At 41.0% G+C, this 23,298-nt stretch overlaps 2 protein-coding genes across 5 annotated transcripts in view; both read right to left on the bottom strand.

Annotated features, from left to right (window-relative positions):
* Window positions 1-1,007: 1,007 nt before the first annotated feature.
* On the bottom strand, window positions 1,008-2,458 carry gjd4 (gap junction protein delta 4). Its single transcript, XM_073487874.1, has 3 exons — window positions 2,395-2,458; window positions 1,466-2,227; window positions 1,008-1,348 (listed from the first exon to the last, which is right to left on the bottom strand). Exons 1-3 carry the CDS (start codon window positions 2,456-2,458, stop codon window positions 1,008-1,010), a joined length of 1,167 nt encoding a protein of 388 aa, XP_073343975.1.
* Window positions 2,459-6,701: 4,243 nt separating this feature from the next.
* The window catches only part of ccny (cyclin Y), a 42,264-nt gene continuing 25,667 nt past the window's right edge, over window positions 6,702-23,298 (bottom strand). The window contains exons 3-12 of one of the 4 annotated variants that reach the window (XM_073488403.1): window positions 21,130-21,150; window positions 19,730-19,764; window positions 19,546-19,569; window positions 18,867-18,967; window positions 18,707-18,742; window positions 18,316-18,373; window positions 17,850-17,969; window positions 13,778-13,944; window positions 11,668-11,830; window positions 6,702-10,593 (exon numbers count right to left, since the gene is read on the bottom strand). In XM_073488403.1, coding sequence (XP_073344504.1) covers window positions 10,477-10,593; window positions 11,668-11,830; window positions 13,778-13,944; window positions 17,850-17,969; window positions 18,316-18,373; window positions 18,707-18,742; window positions 18,867-18,967; window positions 19,546-19,569; window positions 19,730-19,764; window positions 21,130-21,150 — 842 coding nt within the window. In that variant the 3' untranslated portion in view covers window positions 6,702-10,476. The remainder of the gene's footprint in view (window positions 10,594-11,667; window positions 11,831-13,777; window positions 13,945-17,849; window positions 17,970-18,315; window positions 18,374-18,706; window positions 18,743-18,866; window positions 18,968-19,545; window positions 19,570-19,729; window positions 19,765-21,129; window positions 21,151-23,298) is intronic. The other 3 variants (XM_073488405.1, XM_073488404.1, XM_073488406.1) reach the window with 3 other exon arrangements.

Here is a 23,298-nt window from a genome sequence, read left to right as displayed (position 1 = left end):
CCCCGCTACAGTCCGTCTATGACTGACATGTGCCACAGTGGGAGATGACCCACATTAATCTGAGCTTTGATCAAGGTGAAACCAGGCAGAGAGCAGATATCCTAAAGGGCAACAGGCTGCACGGCTCCCTTACAGAGCTTCGCTGTGCTCTATTTCTAGTGACAGTGTATGTTGAGGTTTGTATTCCTCCTAAGCTCTGCGAGGCCCTGAAATAGAGTGACAAGCTGTCTCCATAAATACAGAGCCCCTATGGGGGAACATAATTGCTTTGTGAGCCTATGCCGGCTTTCGGGGCCTTCACAGTGTCCTTCACTGCTGACTGAGGAATCCTATTTCATTCTATGAGCTTGAAAAAAAACACCTTAGCCAGATTATTGTCTTTCGTTTCGGCCTCTTATTCCAAAAGGTCACCCCAAGCAGTTAGCCTAGAGGGTGTCGATGTTCTTTCACCCCAGTGACCCACACACAAAAGAGAAGGGCTCTATGGATCTATCATGTAGAGTGATGTGGTGGGAGGTGGTGGGCTGTACACGTGGGGCAGGTCAAGGCCTATCTTTGTTTATGGACAGCGTGTCAGGGAAGGTGGGGGTAAAAGTCAACAAGGAAAGAAACAGGTGGGCTGCACTCTTTTTAGACTTTCTCAAGGTTGCAGTTCTTCAAGGACTCTGGGGTCTCGAGCGTCCTGTCATTCTTGACTTGCTTTGTTAAGAGAGTTCATATTCCTGACTTGAATTCTTGTTACTTTGCATCACTCAGCCAGCAGCCCCTCGCAGGCAATGTGATCTGATGCTGTGATTAAATCACACCAGATATGATCATGCTTCGTGAGTCTGAGGTGTCTGCTGAATGCATTGCCGTTCTGGATTCTCCTCAAGTGAGAGTGCAGTCTGCATTGTAAAATGAGGTAGAGAGCATGGCAGCATGTCAGCTCAAATAGTTGTTCCCACTGTGAGGGTGTGTGTTTCCTATATAACTTCCACACCCTGAAATAAATCAATCCTTCTTGATCATACCCACTCTGATCTTTTCTCTTGCCCATCATCATTGGTCTGTGTCTCTGCATTGCTAGCCAGCTCAACCAGCGTATACTGCCCAACCCTCCTCGTACAGATCGCTGTTGCTGTGGAAACTTCCCCAATGGGCCCTGCTGACCCACCGGGAGATGATCCAAGGTCCCGTTTGGGTGGAGGTGGCGGTTTAAGACGACCACGTTTGCTGACACGAATGGATCTTGGTGTCCCCATTGGCTCTGGGGGGCAAAGAGCAACCTCACTGCCATTCCTCTCCAGAACCTCCTCTTGCGAAACAGAGTAGCCATTGTTCCCGTTGGTGTTGCACCCTGGAGCTCCTGGAGAGCATGGCAGAGAGGAGCGCTCCAGGGAGGGTGGATCCTGGCCGGAAGCAAGCAATCCCTCTCCACAAGAGCCCTTGCTGCTTTGTCTCTTCCGAAAACTCCCTGTCGGACCGACCTCCACCTCTGGATCCTGCTGAACCAGTGAGGAACTTGGGTCTGTGGCTCTGGAGGTGCCTCCAGCTGAGAGGAAACACTGCTCTTCTTCATAAATCTTCTCCACCATCATTTTCCTCTTGCTCTTCTGCACCACAGAGCGCTTGATGGCGCAGACAAAATCCACCACATTTAGGAAAAGGGACAGAGCGGCCACACCGAGCATGAAGTTGAGCATCACGGTCTTCTCAGTGGGCCTGGAGATGTAGCAGTCCACCTGGGTAGTGCATGGTGGATGCTGGCACAGGAACCTCCTGGGGATGTAGAAACCAAAAAGATAATAGTGAGCTGCCCCGAACCCTGCCTCCAGCAAGGTTCTGAACATCAGATGGAGGATGTAGGCTCCCGTGAAGCACCGGGCCCACCCTCTCTCAGCCACCATCTTGGTTACGGATGTTTTGCTGAATGGCTCCTGGTGGATGCTGAACAGCGGCAAGGCTTTGACGTGACCCGGGGAGTTCAGTTCCACAGTGAGGCCGTTCGAGACCTTGTGGACCACGTAGATTATAAAGATGATGTAGGGGATACACAAGGTGATGAGCTGCACCAGCCAGAAGCGAAAAAGAGAGATGGGAGAGAAAAGATCGAAGCAAACGTTGGCGCAGCCGGGTTGAATGGTGTTACACACAAATCGCTCCTGCTCGTCCTGGTAGAGAGGAAAACCAGCAAAGAGGAGGATCAGGATACGGAGGAAGATCATCACAATGAGCCACACCTTCCCTGAAAAATAAGCACACTGGTGTTAAACTTGTGCTAAAGGCAAATTTTGCAAAGAACTCAAGACCGCAAAAATCAGCAAAAAGTGCCTGTTGGTTTATACATCTGTAGGAAAGCCAAAAATATTACTGCACATATACTACAGAACTTTGTCAGTGAAGTCAACTCACCCATCAAAGTGATGCTGTGATTGACAGAGATAAAGATGACCTCAGAAGCACGTGATCCCGCCATGCTTGCAGTGCTCAAGGCCCTCCAAAATCTTCTAGTCTTCAAAGTCCAGGCCACAAGGTAAACCCTTAAGCCAGCAGCTCACTCCCTGTCCAGCCACTTCTCCTCCACCCTTCTAAGGAGCTCCCAGTAGCACAATAACCTCCAGGCTGATGGACAGAAAGTTCCCTCTGCAGCCTGACTCTGTCTCCCTCTCTCCTAGAGGGAACACATGTCGGGTTCTGGTAGGTAAAATCCAATCTGATCCATTTGAGTCACACAAGTCTCTGAAAGACTCAGGGGGAACCACACAAATTACCTCTTCCTCTGTCTCCTTCAGAAGACCGTCTGTCCAGAGACAACAGAAGACAGGAGTGAGCCCCATTGTGGGTCTATTCTTAACACACTTCCAAAGGCACGTCCCAATCCTGGCATTGCGGAGATATTTTGGTGCTGCTGGTCGTCCTTACAGGAGAGTAACAAGCCTCCTGGCTTACTCACTCTAAATTGCTGTATTAAGTTCTCAAGCACAATGGCAAGCGTGTTCAAACTGGCTGCTCCATAAAAATATAAGCACTTACCGCTGCATCTTCCAGTAATGAATCAAGCAAACATGTAGATATGCAGACTGTGGATTAGCTCCCATGAAATGTAAGTAGGCTGTAAAGTGTATTTTCCCACAGCTGATGCCAGTTTATGACTGATAAGAGCCCACTGTACAGTCGTTTAGTATGGGTATGAAGTGAAACCATGTTTAATCATTAATCTCAAGTAAAACAGACATTCATTTGATTTATATTCATTTTTTAAAAACAAAATCAGATTAATTATAAACTTAGAATTAACTTATCTTCTGTACTTCAACAAATGTCACAATCAGAGTGCAGATCTCCCTCATAAAGAGTCAAATCAGTTCATTTCTCACATGCTGCAGCCACCCTCGCTCATGGACAAGGTCTCCGGTGGGACACATGGCTAAAGCTCGGCTCGGCTCATAATCACCATAGATCAATGGTCATTAGCACTTCCACACTGACTCACAGTTAGAATCCCACATGGCTCATTTTGAATGGATGGCAAGGCTCAGAATGGAAATATATACATGACTCTGTTATAGACAGTGTATGATATTAAACTTGGGTGCATAAGTGGGCACTGTAGCACTGCCATTCCATGTAAAGGACAGGTGAGCAATGAACCAAGTGAGGCAGAGTTTTATTACCAACAGTAATGATAGGCCATTATAATCCATTTATTAAAACTCCAAGAAGTTTTGTCAAAAAAAACCCTAAAACTGAAGCTGAATTTAAACCCCAAAATGAAACTTACAGCCCTACAGCACCCTGATACTCTCACTCCCACTACAGATGAGTGACTGGTACTGTTAGTTAGTTCATGAACCTGAAAGATAGCTCAGGGCCTGTGCCTGTTTCCATCCACGAGCAAACATTTCAAAATTAAAATTAATGTGAGGAGGAGATGGTGAGGAGGATCGGCACTGTCAGCTCTTCAGCCTCGTTAAACTGGAATGTACCATCTTCTCAGGTGGGCACATTTATGATGATATAGACCCAATAATATTAACAGCAATGTTTTGTATTTTTTGTAGTTACTGAATTCAGTGTTTAGCAATTTGCTCTTTACTAAATGTTTGCAGGTTTACAAATGTAATATTAGATGCACTTGATTGTCCTCAGCCAACTATAGAATGCACGCGCCGCGCTGTGAGAAGCCAGACGTATGTTTTGTCACAGACGTAAGCTGCATCAAAGTGAAAGGGGCGTTATAATAGTTTCTGTGAAGCATCTGGGCCGTAGATTATTCTCAGAGGGGAATATCTGCCTTTCAGTTTAAGGATTATTGTGTCTGTGATAGAGTATGAATGACCTTCATGGCTGTATTTGATGCTGTGTTGGCAAAAGGTTTTTTCACCATCTTCCCCTTCTTGTTTGACACAATTAGTGCCATTTCCATACAGGCTAACTATTATTTCATTTTTAGACTGTGCCATTTCCCACCTGTCCACCAGCTTCTACTTGGGAGTTTTCCGCAGTTTTTATGTTGTGTTTAAAAATAATATCCCTTGTATCAATCCGCAGGTGTGACACAAACATCCCCACTGCACCACAGGGCATGAAGACAATGATTAAATAAAGTGATGCAGAGTGAGAGAGTTTTTTTTGTCTCTCTCAGGCTCTTTCTGTCTTTGCCACACTGTTCATGATGATGAATTCATCACCAGAGGACCACAGAAAATCCCTTGAGACTTCGCAGATCACAAGATTTATAGCGTCTTTTTTCCTTCAGCAGCTGTACAACATTGTAGCACTGCAGTTTTAAGACATGGTTTCATCATCTTAAAGGTACAATGTGTAAGAATTTAAAACATAAAACATTAAATCCCCTCTCATTTCACCTCTCTCCTGTCCCCACCTGAACCCGCTTGTGCCTTTGTCATCCCTGCAGTCAGAGTCCTGGTCAGAGCCCTTCTAAATCACCTCAGCACTGTGTTCGCTGTCATCACACCGGCCTCCGTCAGCCCCTGACCTTGTTTCCAGCATGCAGGAATATGTTTTCAGAAAACGGTACACTGTCTATCCAGCACCAAACAGGAGAGACACACAAAGCTGCTCAACACAGTGGAGATTTTTTGGTGGAGACCAAAACAGAGCTCAGGAGACTGTGAATACTGGACTTACATTTGCCAAGAGGCCAGAAACACAACACAAGAAAGTTGCTCCATGTCTGTTGGAGGTGTGGATTGGCAAGAATTTGCTGAAAATAATATGTAGAGCCCGACCGATATGCGCATTTTGGGCCGATGCTGATATTATTAATTCCAATGGAGGAAGTTTAACAATACACTTTTATCATCTCAAAAGACGAGTGCACTGACACAGTAAATTTCACTGTAAATGTAATAATTTAAATTTACCCCAAGCATGTTTTTCCTGCATTATATTCTGTAAATACAAGAGTTTTTATATTGACGACATATAGGCCGACACCAAAATATCTGTGATAGGCAAATATTGGCCGACCTATACATTGGTCGACCTCTATTATTATGGCTAGCTACAAAATATTTTCAGTAATGCTGGATATTTAGCATCTAACACAATGATTTAAACATGTCTAAGCAATAAAACCTCCCTTTAATTGTTTTGTACACCAAGGTATAAGATGGTCACTTTTTATTGGGCTTTCAGACAAACTGCTCACCACTGGGTTCAGTACTGCTCGACACAGCAGCGTTGGTGCTGTGCAAGCCACTGGAAATAATGGGTTTCAGAGCACAGTGGTGCTGTTGTCGCATTGTGTCTGAAAGGCCTATAATCTGTACTTTTTATGTCTGAGACTGGGTAATTCCACCACATGGCTTCGATCTCTCCAAGGAATTAAGTGATTTTCAGGTGTTTACTTACACTTTGGGTTGAAGGTGTTTGGTTTCTTAATACTAAGAGATCAATAGGTGCACAAGGATATACAACATGGCATGATGGGGGGAAAAAGCCTCAATAGTGTTACCATTGGCCTTCTGTTCTGTTCCAACTGTTAGAAACAATAAATGGTCCTGACACATGAAGCCCCTCTTGTGTAAAGCTGTCTCTAGAACATCAAAGTCTTGCTTCTCCTAAGAGACAATATCCTGAGCAAGACACAGACACAATCTCTTAGCCTCCAGTCATCTCTAACCATCCTTAACCCCTGAAACCATCTATGAGGTGGGTGAGGAGTGATGAGACTGAATCTAGACCATTCAGAATAAAGCTGGAATCCACTTCAATTCTCTGACAGGAAATGAGAGACTGTAAACTGTGGCGCTCATTAAACCAAGAGATGTGTTTTTCAAAAGGTGAGTTTGTTTATCTGCGTACAGTATTTCAAAAGGAAGTCCTTGATGTAGCAATTGCTCCCTTTAAAGCTCGCAGCAACCTCTTCGTTGCACCGAATTGACTCGTATGGCAATTACCAGAGCGGCGATTGAAATGCAAATCAAGGCTAATACGGAGGATTAAATGTGTCCCTAGTAATCTCTGCATTACCACTCGCTCTAAGCCATTTAAATGGTTCTTTCTTGGAGAAGAAACCCAGCGTAGTCACATCAGTTGTACAATACAGTACATATTGAAATATTGTGGGAAGGACTTGTGATACCACCATGATTGATGTGTGTGTGTGTGTGTGTGTATGTGTGTGTGTGTTTCTATTACCTCTTCCACTTTGTGTGAATTGATCCTTCAGATGAAACAAGAGAAACACAGGATTTATTGCAAGGTTTTAAAGTTTAATTCTTGCACAGGGTTTTCTAAACATTGCTTTAGAAGAGAAGAATTGGGAGCAGTTTCTATAAATCATAGTTGAAATCATACAGAGAAAAAGAGAGAACAGAGAGAGATCTGAGTTTGGCAAACTGAGAACATAAACAGAATGACTGACTCACTGAAAACAAAATAATACAATGACAATAACAACGATAACAACAGAATACAGTACAACTTGTTGAAAATATCAATCAATGAAAAAAAACGGTCACAGCAGTTGACTGATGTTAGCACAGGAAATCGTCATGATCAAAGCTGAATCGGTGAAATCCAAAAAATTGTCGCTAAAGAGAGGAAGAAAAAATCAAGAGAAAAGTAAAACTCTATGCAGAGGTAGAGTTCAGTGCACAAGGCTATGACACACACCTAACCAGCCGACAGGACGCCACAGGCCCAAGTTCTTTGCTGTTGGAGTCAATTTTCCACCTCAGGACTCACCATAGTTGACCACATGGCATCAACGCTTACACCTCCGTGTCCAGAAAACACCAGACTTGGGCTGTATGCACACACACATACAATAAATAGGATATACAATCTTTGAATATCTCAAAAGGTTTGAACTCACAACAGCAACTCCAGTAACGTTACTTTCCTAAAGACACATTTTTGCACCTTATTTTTCCACTCATTCAAAGCACCATGCAGAACAACAGCTCTCTTTCCAAAGTCCCCAACACCTTTTCATATACTTCATGTGCAAGGGGGCCAGGTCCGAGCAACACGTCGGACAGGATCGTCCTTCATTTTCTCCGTGACTTTGGTACAGTTCTGTCCCTTCTCATACCTGCTGCTCACACTGACTGACTGATTCTCTATTAGCTTGACAAACAACAGAACTTGAATCTCAGACGTGGAAGTTGCCAATGAAATGCAACAAATAACCTACACTGCTGAAGGAGGGTACACTGGTGTCACATTTCAGTTTGGACCTTTATCTGACCTTTTGTGTTACGAAGAAAAAATGCAATAAAATAAGCTCTCTTTGTGCCTTAGTCAGACATTTCCAGGTTACGTCATGATATTTCTAAGAATACAGTTTACTGCCTATTTTAATGATGTAGTGGAGGAAACTGTGAATCCAGTTGATCATAAGGCAAACCACTATTAAAAGGTTTATATAATAGAAGCATTACTTCACACTTTCATCAACTCATTCAAGTGTGAAAACTAGAATGAATAAACCAATCAACTCAATGATTTAATAAGTTTTCCATCTACATCATCCCTGTATATTGTCCTGTTTCTGATTTGAGAAATGTCAAGGAAATAGCAAACAGGAAGAGATTTGTTCATGAAAAAAAAGTTTTCACTTGTTTCCAGTAAATGCAAGACACTACGGAGTCCCAAAACAGACAAAATGTTGTAAAAGGTTGAATGAAATCATTAATAAATAGTTTTAGTGTATATATAAAGCAGGAGACGTTTCCTCTATTCTTCAATCAGTTGGTAAAAAAATGTAGAAACCATTTATATTGATCCTTCCTATTGATCTAACTGAAAACTTTAGTTTTTACTTGTCTATTTAGCTTTCACAAACTCATTTCCCGACTCGAGGTACTGCAACACAAACAATTATTTTACTCAAAACCCATTTTCCCAATAGACAACCATTAAACTGTTAACAAGGAACCTTTAAATGCAAACAAGGTTGATTATTACTATGGAGGTTTTATATTTGCTTATTTTACAAAAGCCCCCCAAAACGTGTTTTTTATTTGCATGATGTCATCCCAAAATAAAGTCGATTGACCAAGCAGAGGAGAACACAATAGGAGAACACTTATCTACACTTGCAGTGGACCAAGACCAAAATAATAGGAAAATGATGGAGCTCAGAAATAAAATGAGCTAGTGAAAGATAAAGAACAGGAAAACTAATTAAGTTTAAAAAACTATTTTTTTTACATTATTGATTGATGCATTTATTTATATTGTGTTTTTGACTTGATAACCTTTTACATAATTTTGTCAACTGCAGGGCTCCATAAAAAAACAAGCATCATTCCTTAAAAACATACAAATCTGGCAATGCTTCCACACAGTAGGGTTAAAAAAAAAATTATTACAAGTCATAAAATAAGCCTGAATTGTCTTGTATTATCTATATACCATAAACAGTTTGTAACACATAAAAACCTGGCATTTTCTGAAGTGAGAAAACATCGTAACAAGAAAACAGACAAAAAATCTTAAGTGGTGTCTCCCATTTAAATCTTAATACTTTGTCTTTACTTGATTTGTCATAGGAACAAGGAGTCAAACTTATTAACTGTCCGCCTCATGTACAGTAAAAACTGACCCAATATAAATATTCTACCATCATTCTGTTTTTTTTTTTACAGTATGAACTCAGTCTACAGATTTTGCACACTGGCGCTGTATTTACACTGTACAGGGACAATTTAGCACAATGTATACAATCTATCTTTTTGTATGCAGTGTTTCAATCGTCACTTAATGCTTTTTCATTCATTTTGCTCTTCTCCAAAACACCAAAAAACAACCCTGAAGAAATCATGCTTTTAGTGGCTCCTACATGTCAATATACCATTTGTGCTATTTCTTTGTAAGCTGGAAGAACCGTACAAAATGTTAAAGAAAAAAAAATACTTCAGTTATTTGTTCTATTCCTCCAGTAGAAAGGGGGAGAAGTGTTAAACTAGCTTATTACAGGCACCACAGGTCAGGACAATGGCAGTGAATTAAGTACAACACAAGCTCTACAGTATGTCTCACATCTGACTGAGAGCAGTGATTTCCAGTCAGTCTTCTCCCAAGTATGCATGCTTCATCGTATTTTGATCACTACAACAAAGCAATGCATGAATATTGCTTTAAGTGAGGAGCTGTATATGAGAAGCTGTTCTGTAACTGGAACAGAAAAAAATGAATTCCCAGGTCCTGTCAAAGCGCAGCTGAGCCAAACACTGACTTGCTTTATCCAATGTTAGCTCTCTTCAGTTAAATGGCTACAATGTAAATGAATACTCGGTGGAATATTCTTGTCAGGTGAGTGAATGATATGTAGTCCAGTTAAATGTATCAACTGTACACTCCAGTGAGCAGAGGAATGTACATGTCTTTTATTTGTCAGAGGTTTTGGCTGGATGGGAATGCAAAAGAACAGATAAACACCAACAAAACACTGACACAAATTGAGGAATTGAGCATTTTAGAATTTTAAAATGTGCCTGTAAGCTGTCAAAAATCATCTCCTGCCTCAGCTAAGAAACTGAAGCAGAAGATTAAAATGAAAGGAATGTACACGACTTCCCTCGATCGACTGCACAAGCCAGTCGAGCCTCAGAGGGAATTATGGAACGCTGTCGCTGCTTCGCATTTAGCTGGTTCCTATCTTCTTTTCCCAACTTCACACAGTCTCTCATGTTGTCAGCTGTATTTCGTTTGTCCACTTTTTCTTCTGCAGTCAAGGTTGTCATCCCAACAACGTTCAATCACATACTTCAGTTTGGTTCAGCTCAGCTCTGTTTGGTTCAGTGCAGGCAGCGAGTGGGATTTCTTTTATGTACAACGACCAGAGAGGGTGCAATCACACTTAAAAGTGCAAGGTTGTGTGAGTGTGTGTGTATATGTGTGTGAATTCCAGACAGACCCACTGATCCACAGGACTGCTGCCCACCTGGTTTGCCTGCTTACCAGGCAGAAATGCAGTACAGTATTGTCTGACAGACTCCGTGCTGCAGGCAGCCGGTGTTAGGAGATGATGGCTGGACACCACCGCACCACAGTCAGGTTGTCTGCGCTCACTGACCGTTTCTTGGCTTGTTTCCTCAAGTCCTTGTATTTGTCATCACACAACCGCGAGATGGCCTGAAAGTCAAAACACAGCAGGAATAAGATGGAGATGGCCAGGCCTACAATTTGGTTTATTACAGTAATTCGTTGTGGTCTTTGTCAGTGTTTGTACGATGAGAGGTGGCAATCTGAATTTAAAAATCCCAGCATTTTGGCTGAAGGGTCACTGGCTCTTTTGTTTTGGTTTCGTCCCATCGTATGTTATTATTGGGTTTAAGTATTTAGATAGTTTTGAAACATGATGTGAGGGTAAACTAAAACCTGAAGTGATAATCAGCAAAACACATTTATTAAAGTATCAAAGTGTTTTGGCTTTCATGTTGTCTTATGAGGCCTCTTCTCACGACTGTGTAGGCATCTACAAACCTTGGTTAATTAGCATGACGCTCACTCACTTGATATTTTTGTTAGTGTTGGAGATCTTAGCCTGTTTTTATTGGGCTATGCAGTTTCATGACATCACATAAATCCAGCCATATTTCTACAAATTAGGCTCTGTCGTACTTCACCAGCACATTACTCCAGTAACACCAGCAGACATTTTGACTTGTCATAGCAAGAAAGGCACAGGTGAACGAATAACATTAACAAATGGCTCAGATCCATTAAGTGTAAGTAAGTCATACCAGAGCCCTGACACAGGCAAAAGTAAATGTTATGTAGACTTTGATTTTATCAATAACAGCTATGCTTGTCCTGCCATGACAAGGTCTACTTTGGTCAAACTGAGAATTTTTTGGATGGAGTAAAAAAAGCAAGGCAATGATGCATCACTTATCGCTGTTTCTTTGTTTTAAACATTAACCGCATTAGTCGCAGATAGGGAGGGAGACAGATGTTGAGGCAGTGAAGCTAATTACTCATCAAAACAGCAGTACACCCTGTCCTTCACCCAGCAGACAATCTCCAGTCTGTGTTTTGTGTGTGGTGCCTTCACAATACTAATTAGTGGGCTGGCCTTGGTTCACTGTATTCCACATCCTCAGGCCACAATAAATTGGGCTTGGTTTTTAAGATTTTTTCTTATTTTTGTTTCTGTATGACCTGAGCTCCACATCAAAATCCAATTTTTGGGTGTTTGCTACTCACCTCTAGTTTCTGGGCTTTGTCCCTGCTGAGGGGTTCCAGGGGAAAGCTGAGGTTGTTGGCCTCAGCCATTGAGCGCAGGTCAAAGTAATACTTGGCGTAGACACTGGACGGCACATTGATGTTGAACTGCAGCAGCTCTAGAAACTGACGCTCCAGCTCATTCCTGTTGTCAGAGAAAGAGAGAGAGAGAGGACGCGTGAGTTGAAAAAAAAAAATCTGATATCTCGGTAGGGACCAGAAATAAAGTTAGTTAGATCAAATTAGAATAAATTGTGTACTGAGAGCCGGAGGAGGATACAGAGAGGCAGAGCGTACTCATTAGACCATCCTGGCAAATCCATCACCTTACACAGACGGTGGGTGTTATTTTCACATGAACAGTGCCAATACACATATACTGAATAAATCCCTCGTACACCCACCAAACATAAGCCTTCATCCTTAAAACGAGAGATATCTAAGCAAAAGGGCTCTGAGCATTATGTGTAAGAAAGCGTATTAATCCCACATCCTGAAAATGCTATTGTCATGCATTGCTCCATGCTGCATAGCTCTGTGATCCCTTCTGCAGTGTGTTGACAGCTGCTTTCATCTGTTTATCTTCAGTCATGACTGACTTCTTCTGCATTGTAACCTGCATAAGAAGCACTATCCTTCTCCTCTTCCTAGCCTTTGTTCCCCACCCACGCACATTTACAGGCATGCAGCAACAGACAAGCTAAATTTAGACTCCGCTGTAGCCAAACTGCCTAATAACGCAGCTTCTTTTTTATCTCTTTGTGGCACTCATTCAGCTATTCTCATCCATTTCTTTTTGCCTTTCTCCACTCCTCATAATTTTTCCCAGGCTCCCCTGCAGTTATTTCACAGTCACTTGAGTCTGTTGAGGGGTGGAAAGGGGAATTCAGCCGGCAAGGTTCCCCAGCACGGATTTTAAAAAGACTAAAGTAGATTTTCCGAGGAAATCTCTGGTCAAGCACTGTCCGGTAATATTGTCTTATGGGAGCACAGCAGAAGCACATGCTGGGCTCCTCTCGCTGGAGAGAGTCCCAGACAGGTGGATTACCATCACAACTCTTTAAAATCTGAGCCCAAGGACAAGAATATCCAGTCAGTGTGAATGCATCAGTGGTCAGAGGCCACAGCAGCGGCAACACGTCTGCAGCATCGTGTTGCCCCTTAGAATAAGCTCGCCAAGATTCCTGTGGATTTGAGCCGGATGCGGTATATATGACTGAGAGGTGGGCCCTCATGCTCAAGATGCTTCTTCCCTGTTTCACACATGGCAATGGTGATTTCATTTGTAATTAAAGATAATGTTGTCTAAAAATGCCATACAATCCAAAAAATATCCAACTTATTGCTCCAGGAACATTTCTATTAAACTTGATATCTAGCCATGCACCTTAAATGTCAGATCGTTAGGAACTAATAAACCAGCTGAATATAAAGTTTCCTCACTGGGAAAGATGCAATAATACCTGGAAGATAGTTCCATTGGTATATGCATAAATATTGCTCTAACAAAGAGTAGACAACATTAGGTGATGACACTTCATCATAAGGCTGAGTTGTATTTAACTGAGCCAACCTACTGCATCGCTGCCTTTTTTGGGACGAATCCAAGAGGCACAACAAAAGACATTGAAGGGTGTCAGACAGATTGGCCAGAGGTCACTCTAAACTTGTCCAGACCACCATACATGCGATTCTCAACACCTCTTGAACCTTGGCCGACTCTAAACACAGACTATTCTCAGCATGGACGACCCTAAATGTGAGTTCCTCAACGGGAGATGAAGAGAGAATCAACAGAAAATAAATCGATTTATTTGCTGTCTTTTTTTTACTTCTTTCAGAAAGTTTGAGGAGGATTTCTGACTATTTGTTTTACATTTCATTACATCACATCTTTTACCAAACTTGACTGATTATATGACTTTCCTCTCTTGTTGCCAGAAACTGCCCCAACCGCTCTTTGCATTGCTGATTTTTTTTTACACTGCGGAAATCCAGTTTGCGGCAAATGTTTACTCATGTTCAATCAGACATTTTTTATCTTAACAGCGAATATTTGATTAGTGATTCATGTGTTTGTCCAGCAACTCACATGTCCTCCACAGTGATATCCTTGAGAATTTGGCAGTAGTCGACGTTCCAGACCGCCTGGTCATCCCAGACCTTCGATGCCAGGAGGATGGCTCCTAACACGATACGCTTCCAGTTGGCAGGGCAAATGTCGATCTCAGCGTAGGTCAGGAGCCTCTCCAAATACACCTGAGAAAGAGATGCATCACATGTAAGATCCCTGTGGATTCTGTGTTTTCAACAATATTTATATTAATGTATCATCCAATACTTATGTAATAAGCAAGTCCTCCTGTTTGTTTCTGTGTTTAATTAGCCTCTGCTCTCCCTCTCTACATTCAGTTGCAGAGGTAGTTGGCTGCTTTCCGGTTTTGCAGTCTCCTGCCTACACTGCCTCCAGGTAAAAACCAAAATAACAAGATGTCAAAAGCTGATGAAATCCAGCTCCCCCAGAGCTCGCTCATTAAAATATATATGGGGATCGAAACACTCCATCTCTCTGTCTCTCTCCCCATTTCCATTTCTCTTCCTTTTTTTCAGCAGCCAGAATTCCCACAGTCTACAGATCACATAGCACACTGAGCCCGCAGGCACCTGTTTCATACAAGTTGGAATACTTGTACAGAAGCTCATTCTTGTGATCCACTGATCATCACTTTGTTCAAAAGAGAGAATGTATTCTATTTGATTTTATGGCTGTTGTCAAAGATGAAAGTCGCAGTGATCTGCTGCATGAAGATACACATCTAGCTGGCTGATGGAAGCTACAATATACATTAAATCTTCCTCATAAAAGCTCATTCATCTCCCACTACACACAAAAAATACAATGCATGTGTGGTATAAACAGCATTTTTTGTACTTTTCCATTTTTTATATAAATTGTGATGTAGTTCCGTAAAGATTTGGTACTTCTATTTTGTCATTTTAAAAAATGTCCAACTTCAGTATACTACAGTCTATTTCATTTTGTAACAGATATGGTCTAAAACAAACAATAAATCTTACTCATGTGATAGCATTCTTTCCCCAGCTGACTGGGAATTACATTTGTTTATTTCCCTTAAATACAGTTGACTGCAGGCTCAACTGAATTCAGACCAGCTACAGAAAATTAAAACTTTGAAAACTGTCATCTCAGATGACAAGCCTGACAGAAAAAAACAGACAGTGCATTCAACTTATTATAATGCTGTTTGAATCTGCACAGTGGCAGAACTGTCAGTATTATGTCACTTAGAAACCTAAACAGAACCCTAGAAGACTTTTACCTGTTACATGATGATTTTTATCATTTGATTACTAAATATATAATGGTACCTTCCTTGTGGTTCAGACAAATGGAGAAGCAAAGAGAAGGGAGAACAAGAAATGGAAATATTTTTTATCCTTTTATGCAGCCTGGTTTGTCATGCCCACTAGCACAGCTCAGGTAGGTAATTGGACAAGGCATGCCCAGTTGGACTTTCTGCCTGCAGGCAATGCTAAGGTATCTCTGTTGTGGCCCAGAGTCTGCCAACAGACACTAGATATACACTCATCTGGCAGCAGGCAGCAAACACAACTGAAGAAAGCCCGCATGAAATGTGAGCCAGACCACATGCTGAGCGATATGAATGCAACAGCCGAGAGAAAAAACTACAAACAAGCACAACATAGGATCCAGAGGCAGTGGGGTTGGCAGAGAGTAGCCTTGTGAACCCCAATTTTGTTTTCTGTATTTTGGGCTGATGTCACAGATGAGGTTTCTTACCAGACAGAGAAACTGGTCTCCAAAGATTCAACTAACCTCTGACTCATTTCTGAAACAGAGGATGTTCTAAATGTTATGAAAAGAAAATGTTTAACACTGATTAAACAACATGCTATGTCCTTTTTTTTTAGGAGAGTCAAATCACATCTATTATTCATTACAGTGGGAAGCCAAAGCATCAAGCACTTGATTTACAGTTAGTGGTTCACTCAGTTAAATAGAAGAATCCATTAATGGCCACATCAGTGACTGGTGGTGTTTTTAACTACTATACACCATTCGTCAGAATCCAAAGTGTAAACTCCAAACCATCAACATGTGGTGTTTCTTATTTAAAGCAACATTATGTAGAAATTGCCATTTTGTGTGATTTAGCATCCCTACTGTTTCTGGTCTGTAACTATTTGTCAGATGTAATGTAAAGTGCCAACGACAAACAAAACTCATTACGTCATAACAATATAATGTCTTGAAAATGTTTTAAGTAAACATGTATGTAACACTGTGATCCTACCCTCTCTGACCGAAGTTACATAGTGCAGAAATAAGTGATAGAGGGGCCGAGTGGCTGTGACAGTGATACCATTCACCCTATTACAAGACACTTCTATCAAGATGATTTAAAGTTGTGCTTTTAAGTTCAAAAAAGCTACATAATGTATTATCTGTTACCAGAACAGGACTGTTCATTTAGTGTAGGTAAATGTTTCAGTGCAGGAGCAGAATATCAATCGTGAACATGAAACATCTACAATTAGGCTAAATAAGTAAATGTTTATAACACACTATGCCTGGTTTCCATAGAACATTTATCTTCTGGTAGAAAACAGCTGGAAGGGTGCTGGGGAGCGCTAGGATGAAGCGATTGTGCAGTGATAGACAAAAACACTGCACATGGTTTGACTGACATTAGCTAGGTAGCTAACTCATGCTACATGAACAGCCAGTGTGAATGCTACATGCTACACATCTAACAAGTTTACAACGCAAAGGGTGACAAATATGGCAGCAACTAACGATTATTTTCATTGTCCATAATTTCTTCAATTAATATATAAAATTGGTATAAAATGTGATAAAATTGTGAAAATTATCAATCATATTTCCAAAAGTCCAAGATGACATCCTAAAATGTTTTGTTTTGTCCCTGGCCCAAAAATAGTCAGTTTACTGTCATAGAGGAGTGCAGAAAACAGAAAATATTCACATTTAAGGATCCCTTTCCTATCCTATGATGTAATGATTGGGGAAGAGAAGGAAGACGCCCAACTTCCATCTCAACTCTCTTGTCTAAAGTTAGCTGTGTCAGCTAAGCTTAGCCCATAACCACCAGCCAACAGGCCTATTCAATTACTGATGGCATGCCAGACCTTCTTCTGGGGGACTGGAAGTGGCTGGTCATGTGCCAGACTGTGCTGTGTGTCTGTGTGTGCACATGTGATCTTGTGAAGTTTGACACACTTTTGTCAGACTACACCTACACATGGATAAAGATAGGTAGACAGTCACAGGTACTTTGCATCAGTGTACTTGTTTTTCCACTACAGTCACACACAAGGGCTCACTCATACATATAGGTCACATATGTGTGCTTCTGTCAAATAGAAGAGTAACTCAATACTAGGCCACTAGGCCAGCCATATTAACCCTGCACTTCCCAGTCTGCAAGGACACACGTGTCGGCCAGAGCAATAAGGTTGTTGAAAGACATGTTTCTGGGCAGATGAGTGGGGAAGGAGAGAGTTCATTTCCAATTGCACATGGCTGATAAAACTAAGTATAATTAAGAAGCATAGGAAAAACAACACAAATAAATCAACCTTATTTTGCATGAATCTAAGTGAAGATCTGTATGTTTTCACAAAGCAGATGGTGAAGAAAAAAAGAGTCAGGGGAGGAGAGAAAGAGGAGGAATAAGGGACAGAAGGGGGGTAAAGGTGTCCTTGTTTTCCCTTTTTTAATACAGGTGAGAACCACAGGATGTCGTAGGGAGAAAACAGACTGTACAGTAAAGCACCAATTATATCCTCACTACAGGCAACTTAACCCCAAAGTAATTCCGAAAGGAAATGGCACAGATCAAACTGATCTTGTCACAATTTTTGTGTTACCTTCCAATTTTCTCACCCCTCCTGCGAGAATTCCAACAATTTTGGTAACACAATCTCCAGAGGGATACAGTGAGCATTTCATGTGATCCACAAAAATAGTCTAAAACAAAAGAGTCTAAGAAAGAAGACAGCACATGACACAAGAGGGCAGAAAAAGAACCAGGAAGCAACACTCCCTCCTGGTGTCAGCACTGAAATACACAGACACACAGACACACAGATGCACTTACCAGTGTGACAATGGCACACTCAGCAGTGAGCTGTGCGGCGCTGAACAGCGTCCTGACAAAGCGGTAGATCTGTTTCTGCTCAGGGTCGTGTTTTTCATAATCAGGAGGAATCTCAGTCTTCTAGAAAATGAAGACAACAAACAAAACATTTGATCTGAATGTTTACCAAAATGGAAACACATGCTGCTTACAAAGACATTTCCTTATAAGTGAGAAGTCATTCTGAATGGAGTGCTTTGTAGGTTAGAAAGAAAAGTGGTTATGTGGACTGAAACCTTGCAATTGTCAACCAAAGAAATTGGAACTGAAAATACACATGAATGATGCAGATGGCTCCTGAGATTACTCAACACGTTTCCCCATGTTGGATCAGTGTAGGCTTATTTGCTGTTCATCAGCTTGTGTGGTTTGTCTTGATGAATCCTGACAGCTCTATAGCTTGCGTGTAATGGAAATTTGGCCTTACCGAGAGTGGATGCAGCTTCTCATCGAAAATGTCTAACACCATTCTTCCGTCGGCATCTCTGAAATGACAAAAATATAGGAAGAACATCAGATTATACCAGACACGAATAAAAATACAATAGAGTACATTCATTTAAAATATATTTTCATCCCTGACTGTATATCTGAATTCAGAATCAGGTTCAAATTTATTAAAAAAATGAAAAAGTGTTTGTCCTGCTGTCTTCACATAGATCAGCCATCGGACAAAGCTTGACATTTCACCATAGACCTAGAGGGACAAAAGTGACTTTATTTCTGCCAATGTTTAACTTTTTCTAAACTCTGATGCTGATATTTGATGCAGGACTGTGGAATTCAGGAATAGATTAGGGAAAAAAATGAAAACATACCTGTTCTTTATGTGGTAGTATATTGCGAGGGCTACACTGTAAAGACAAACAAAGGACATAAAAGACTATTTCAAACTAAGACCAGCATAAGAGGACAATGAGCCACAAAATCTCTGCTCAATGTGAAGAGAGGAGAGGAGATCTACAGTTTTGTAGTTACCATTTGATGGTGTATTTGAGGTTTGGCTGACTGACAGTGCTGTCATCAAGGAATATGGTGGAACATGAGCTGTACTTCCGTCTCACTGGGCCTGGATGATGCTGGAGTTCACACACACATACAGACATACAGACAGACACACATACACATCAATCTCTAATTCTGCATACACTGACCAGCCCAAAGCCATGCTGACAGCAATGGAAAGTAGGGCACCTGTGCGCCCTCAGACCTCTGTCAACACCTGACATGGGTGCATGCATTTATGGTGGAGTGCATCTTCACAGAAGCCCCAAACTTCAACTTAGTGATTAACTGTTTTTCTTTTAATTTGCTCATTTTGATCACCTGGCACACACAGAATCAGACATTTATCATGTCAACTGGGTCTTTCCATCAGTAAAAATGACATAGTTAGTAGGGAGTGGTCACTCAGTCTGTGTGTGCCAGGAGAAAATTACTGTGATCAAAATGAGGAAAATACACAAATTACAAATGAAATACACAATAATGTGATGGAAGTTGTATACTACAACATCTAAATAAAGGCATTCAACTACATCTGTCAGCTCATTACACACAGATGACTAAATCTATGAGAGGAATCAACAGGGTTTATAGAGGGAAGGACAATGACAAAAGGCTTGGATTATTTTAAGGGTCATTTTGCGGACTTTACCTTGTTCTCCGAAATGTGTGTGAACTTGCAAAAAATACAAGACATCAAAATCACCACAAAGTATTCACAGGTGTATTACACTATCAAATAATTGAAAGTTAATCAATAAAATCCACTTCGTAGTGTTACTAGTCTACTACTGTCCTTTTAATTTATCATACACAACGTCCTGTGTCATACTTACATGGTTGATGTAAAGGCTTTTCCGTTTTTCTCGAACTGAAAAAGAAGACAGGGAACAGGTGTCAGCGCAACACACACTTGAAGCTCAGCATGAGTGTAGTACACAACCCTCACAGACAGGGAGCAGCATTTATCCAGGGTTTATAAGTTACCCATCAACACAGAATCTGAGCTTGTTCCATTTAATTACTCCAAACTACGTCTGATAAGAAAAAGGAACATTTCAACGCTTGTAAATGCCCTTTCTCTCATACATGATGATACATTGGAAATTGTGTGTTAATGTGTAGGAATGAGTGTGAGCAAATCAGTCAATGCATTCATCATTTTGGCCTACATGAGTCCAAATTCAATCAAGCACAGGGACGGTATTATTCAAGGAGATACTGTAATTTGAGCACATCTGTTTTTATTTCTTTCTGTACCTACAAATGTGCTCATTTGCAATGCTAATTCTACCTTAAGGATGTGATGATTTGGTAGTTTTATAGAGCTCACTTCACTAAGTGCATGGCGCACACACAGCTGTGTGTCAGCGCCGTTTCTGTTTGTGTATCCATGTGTGTCTATATGTGGGTGTGTTTTCAGTTTTTATGTAGGAGAAGACACAAGGGGGGAAAAAGATCGCTAGCAAAGCAAACTGGAGCAGATGCAGAGTGCAGCATCACACACACACACACACACACACACACACACACACACACACACACACACACACAGTGACATATTGAGCAGTCTGGCGCCTCTCATCCCTGCACTCTGTCTCTCACCTCTCTGTCACACACACACTTGCACTCTAATGCACATGTTTTCTATTTTTCTCCTCTGGCCAGTCATGACTGTGTGCACTGCAGGCTCTTACAGTGTACGTCTTAATTAGGGCTGCAAAAATATAACTAGATCACAATCCTGACCCCCTGACTTTTGACTGGTTTATTAATTAATTAACAAAAAGAAGATGCTGTCATTTTCTTTTACACATCAACACTCCTATATTAAATATTCTTAAACAATGTGATGAATCCTGACTTTTATTCTTTTCCATCTCCTCCGTAGAAAATGTTTCTAAAGGCTGTTGATGAGGAAAATGACCAGTTGATAGCCGTCATTTTAGTAATCCATATACAATATTTAGGTCAACACTATGCATCCCTATTCATACTGCTGCATCCTGTAGGCCGACAAACAAATGGGCTAAACACACAAACACACACACACAAACAAACACACATAATGATATCAGCAGCTCAGCAGTGAAGGTACGCCACCTGCTAACAGAAGACGATACAGATCAAGAACAAGCATACAATAAAGCTCGAGACCACATGAAAGGTCAGTGCCCAGACACACAATAAGCATAATGCTAACCTGCCTACTGAGACCAGACACATACAGGCTTACCTCTTTTGTTGGGCACAGCAACTGAAAAAACACAAAGTCCAAGTTGTCTCTATGTTTGTTTATGGCACAGATGCACAATGGGCTATAGTTATATAAAGGTTGTAGGTTGAGTGTAAAGGACGGCCCATTGTGTGGTGTCTTGTATAAGTATTTAAAGTAAGTACAATATGTTGAAAAAAACAGGCCAGCAGACATTCACACAAGAGTTTGATATGGCAAATAAAAGGGCACCAGCCCATAATATCAGATCAATATGTCAGCCTTCAGGCTACAAGCTCTTCAGCCAAACCAGCCTTTCTCCACTGTGCGCAAATGGAACAATATTAAGCCTCTTATCACCAAAGTAAGGAGATTATAGCTGAACGGAAAAGTAATCTTAGAAACAAACGTCATCACATCTCAGTTTATTAAAATGCATTAACTGTCATTTGGAAGTGTCCGGACTGTTACAGGATCAGTGTCTCTGCCTGATCAAAACACCCCATTTGGTCTCAAAAAGTCTAAAATAAAGGAAGCTGTTATAATTTTTTTGCAGGAGCCTGCCTAGAGCCTTTACGGTGGATAAAAGGAGGTTTATCAGCAGTATTTTTATGTAGCATCAATGAACTGCTTGCTTCCTCACAAAGCAAGCGGCAGATGCCATTTTGTGACTTCCATGAGTTTTAAACATAAAGATGCTTTTGATATTAGTTTTGCAGGCTGTGCTGTTATTGCTTCATGTGCAATCTGGTCACTTATGAAAACGCTGCTCTTTGAGTAATGTCTCTCATCAGGTGTCATATTCTTGAGGATCAATGGCAATTGATATAAGATATAGTCAACTAGGGCTGTCAACAAATGTTTAAAAGTTGATCATGTAATCATGTTGTAAAAGACAAAAACATCGTGAAAATCATTATGTGATTGAGGAAAAGAAAAGCAGCACTACTATGTTGCTGCACACAGTACTCTGCATAAAGGACAGAAGTCACACAGTGTCATTTTCATTGATTGAAAATTAAATATAGGTCAAGCCGAGATGAGCAAATAATTCAACAACAACGTGGTAATGATGGTAGAGACTTCACAACCCAAATCGGCCGCAGAGAGAGTGATTTGCACTCTAAAAGTCCTGTTTGGAAATACTTTTGATCAGTAGAAAGCGCAATGTGAAACCTCGAAATAAAGTGACATGCAAGCTTTGTAAGCTACAGTAAACTAGCAACCTGAGGGCTAACTTAATTCCTTTGATCTCGCTGAGCATGCTCTCAGATCTCACTTTAGCACCAACCATGGCCCATAGAGAGGGAGAGAGATTTACAGTCTTTTAAATGATTTTTTACGGTATAGGACATTATTTTATTTGTTTATTTTGTTATGTTGATCTCTTAAAAGTACAGCCCAACAGATACTTGATTTTTGGGGGCAGATATCACTGACAATTCCAATATTGATATATTGGCCATATATACACAGATTTCTTACAATGATCCTTAAAATGTGGCTATCAAACACAACGGTACAATACCAATATATCTGTGATAGGCCAATACTGGATGACAGCGTATCAGCAGCACATCTGCCGACTAATATATGGGTTGGGCTATATTTAAAGACATGTTTATGTTGAAATCTATATACCTAGACCAGTAGGTATACATCTCTGGTTGTATTGGTTTCCCCTCTTATGGACTGTACAAAAATAGATATTTAAATGGTTTGAGCCTAAGGAAGAATAATTGAACATCATGTTTGACAGCCCTACAGTCAACATGAAGGGTTAAAGGCACAGAGTATTCCAGGGCCACAAAAGAAAGTAAGGATTGCTGGGAACACGGGCTCTGACTGGAAAGGAAATGTAATAAAAATTACAACTTGATGGAATCTGGATCTGAATTGTGAATCTCAAATGCATTATAGAGATCTCCAAATAGCTCTGAGTTTCATGATTTACACTTTAAAGTTGGGTGGAATTGTATTGAAGCAGATGCACTTACTTTGCAATTGACCGATGCTTGATGCATGATCTTACCAAGGTACTAGGTAATACTGGATGAGGCATGCATAATTTCACAGTGCTGTAAAACTGCGCAACACATTCTTTTAACTACAATCTTCAGACAGAATTGAGATATTGGTCATACAGACATTAGAGGGCTAAGAAACTCTGCTGTGGCTCTGCTGGGAGAA

Source organism: Pagrus major, chromosome 19 (genome assembly GCF_040436345.1).
Source record: "Pagrus major chromosome 19, Pma_NU_1.0".
NCBI classification, from domain to species: Eukaryota; Metazoa; Chordata; class Actinopteri; order Spariformes; family Sparidae; genus Pagrus; species Pagrus major.
This window is presented reverse-complemented; position numbering and strand designations above follow the sequence as displayed.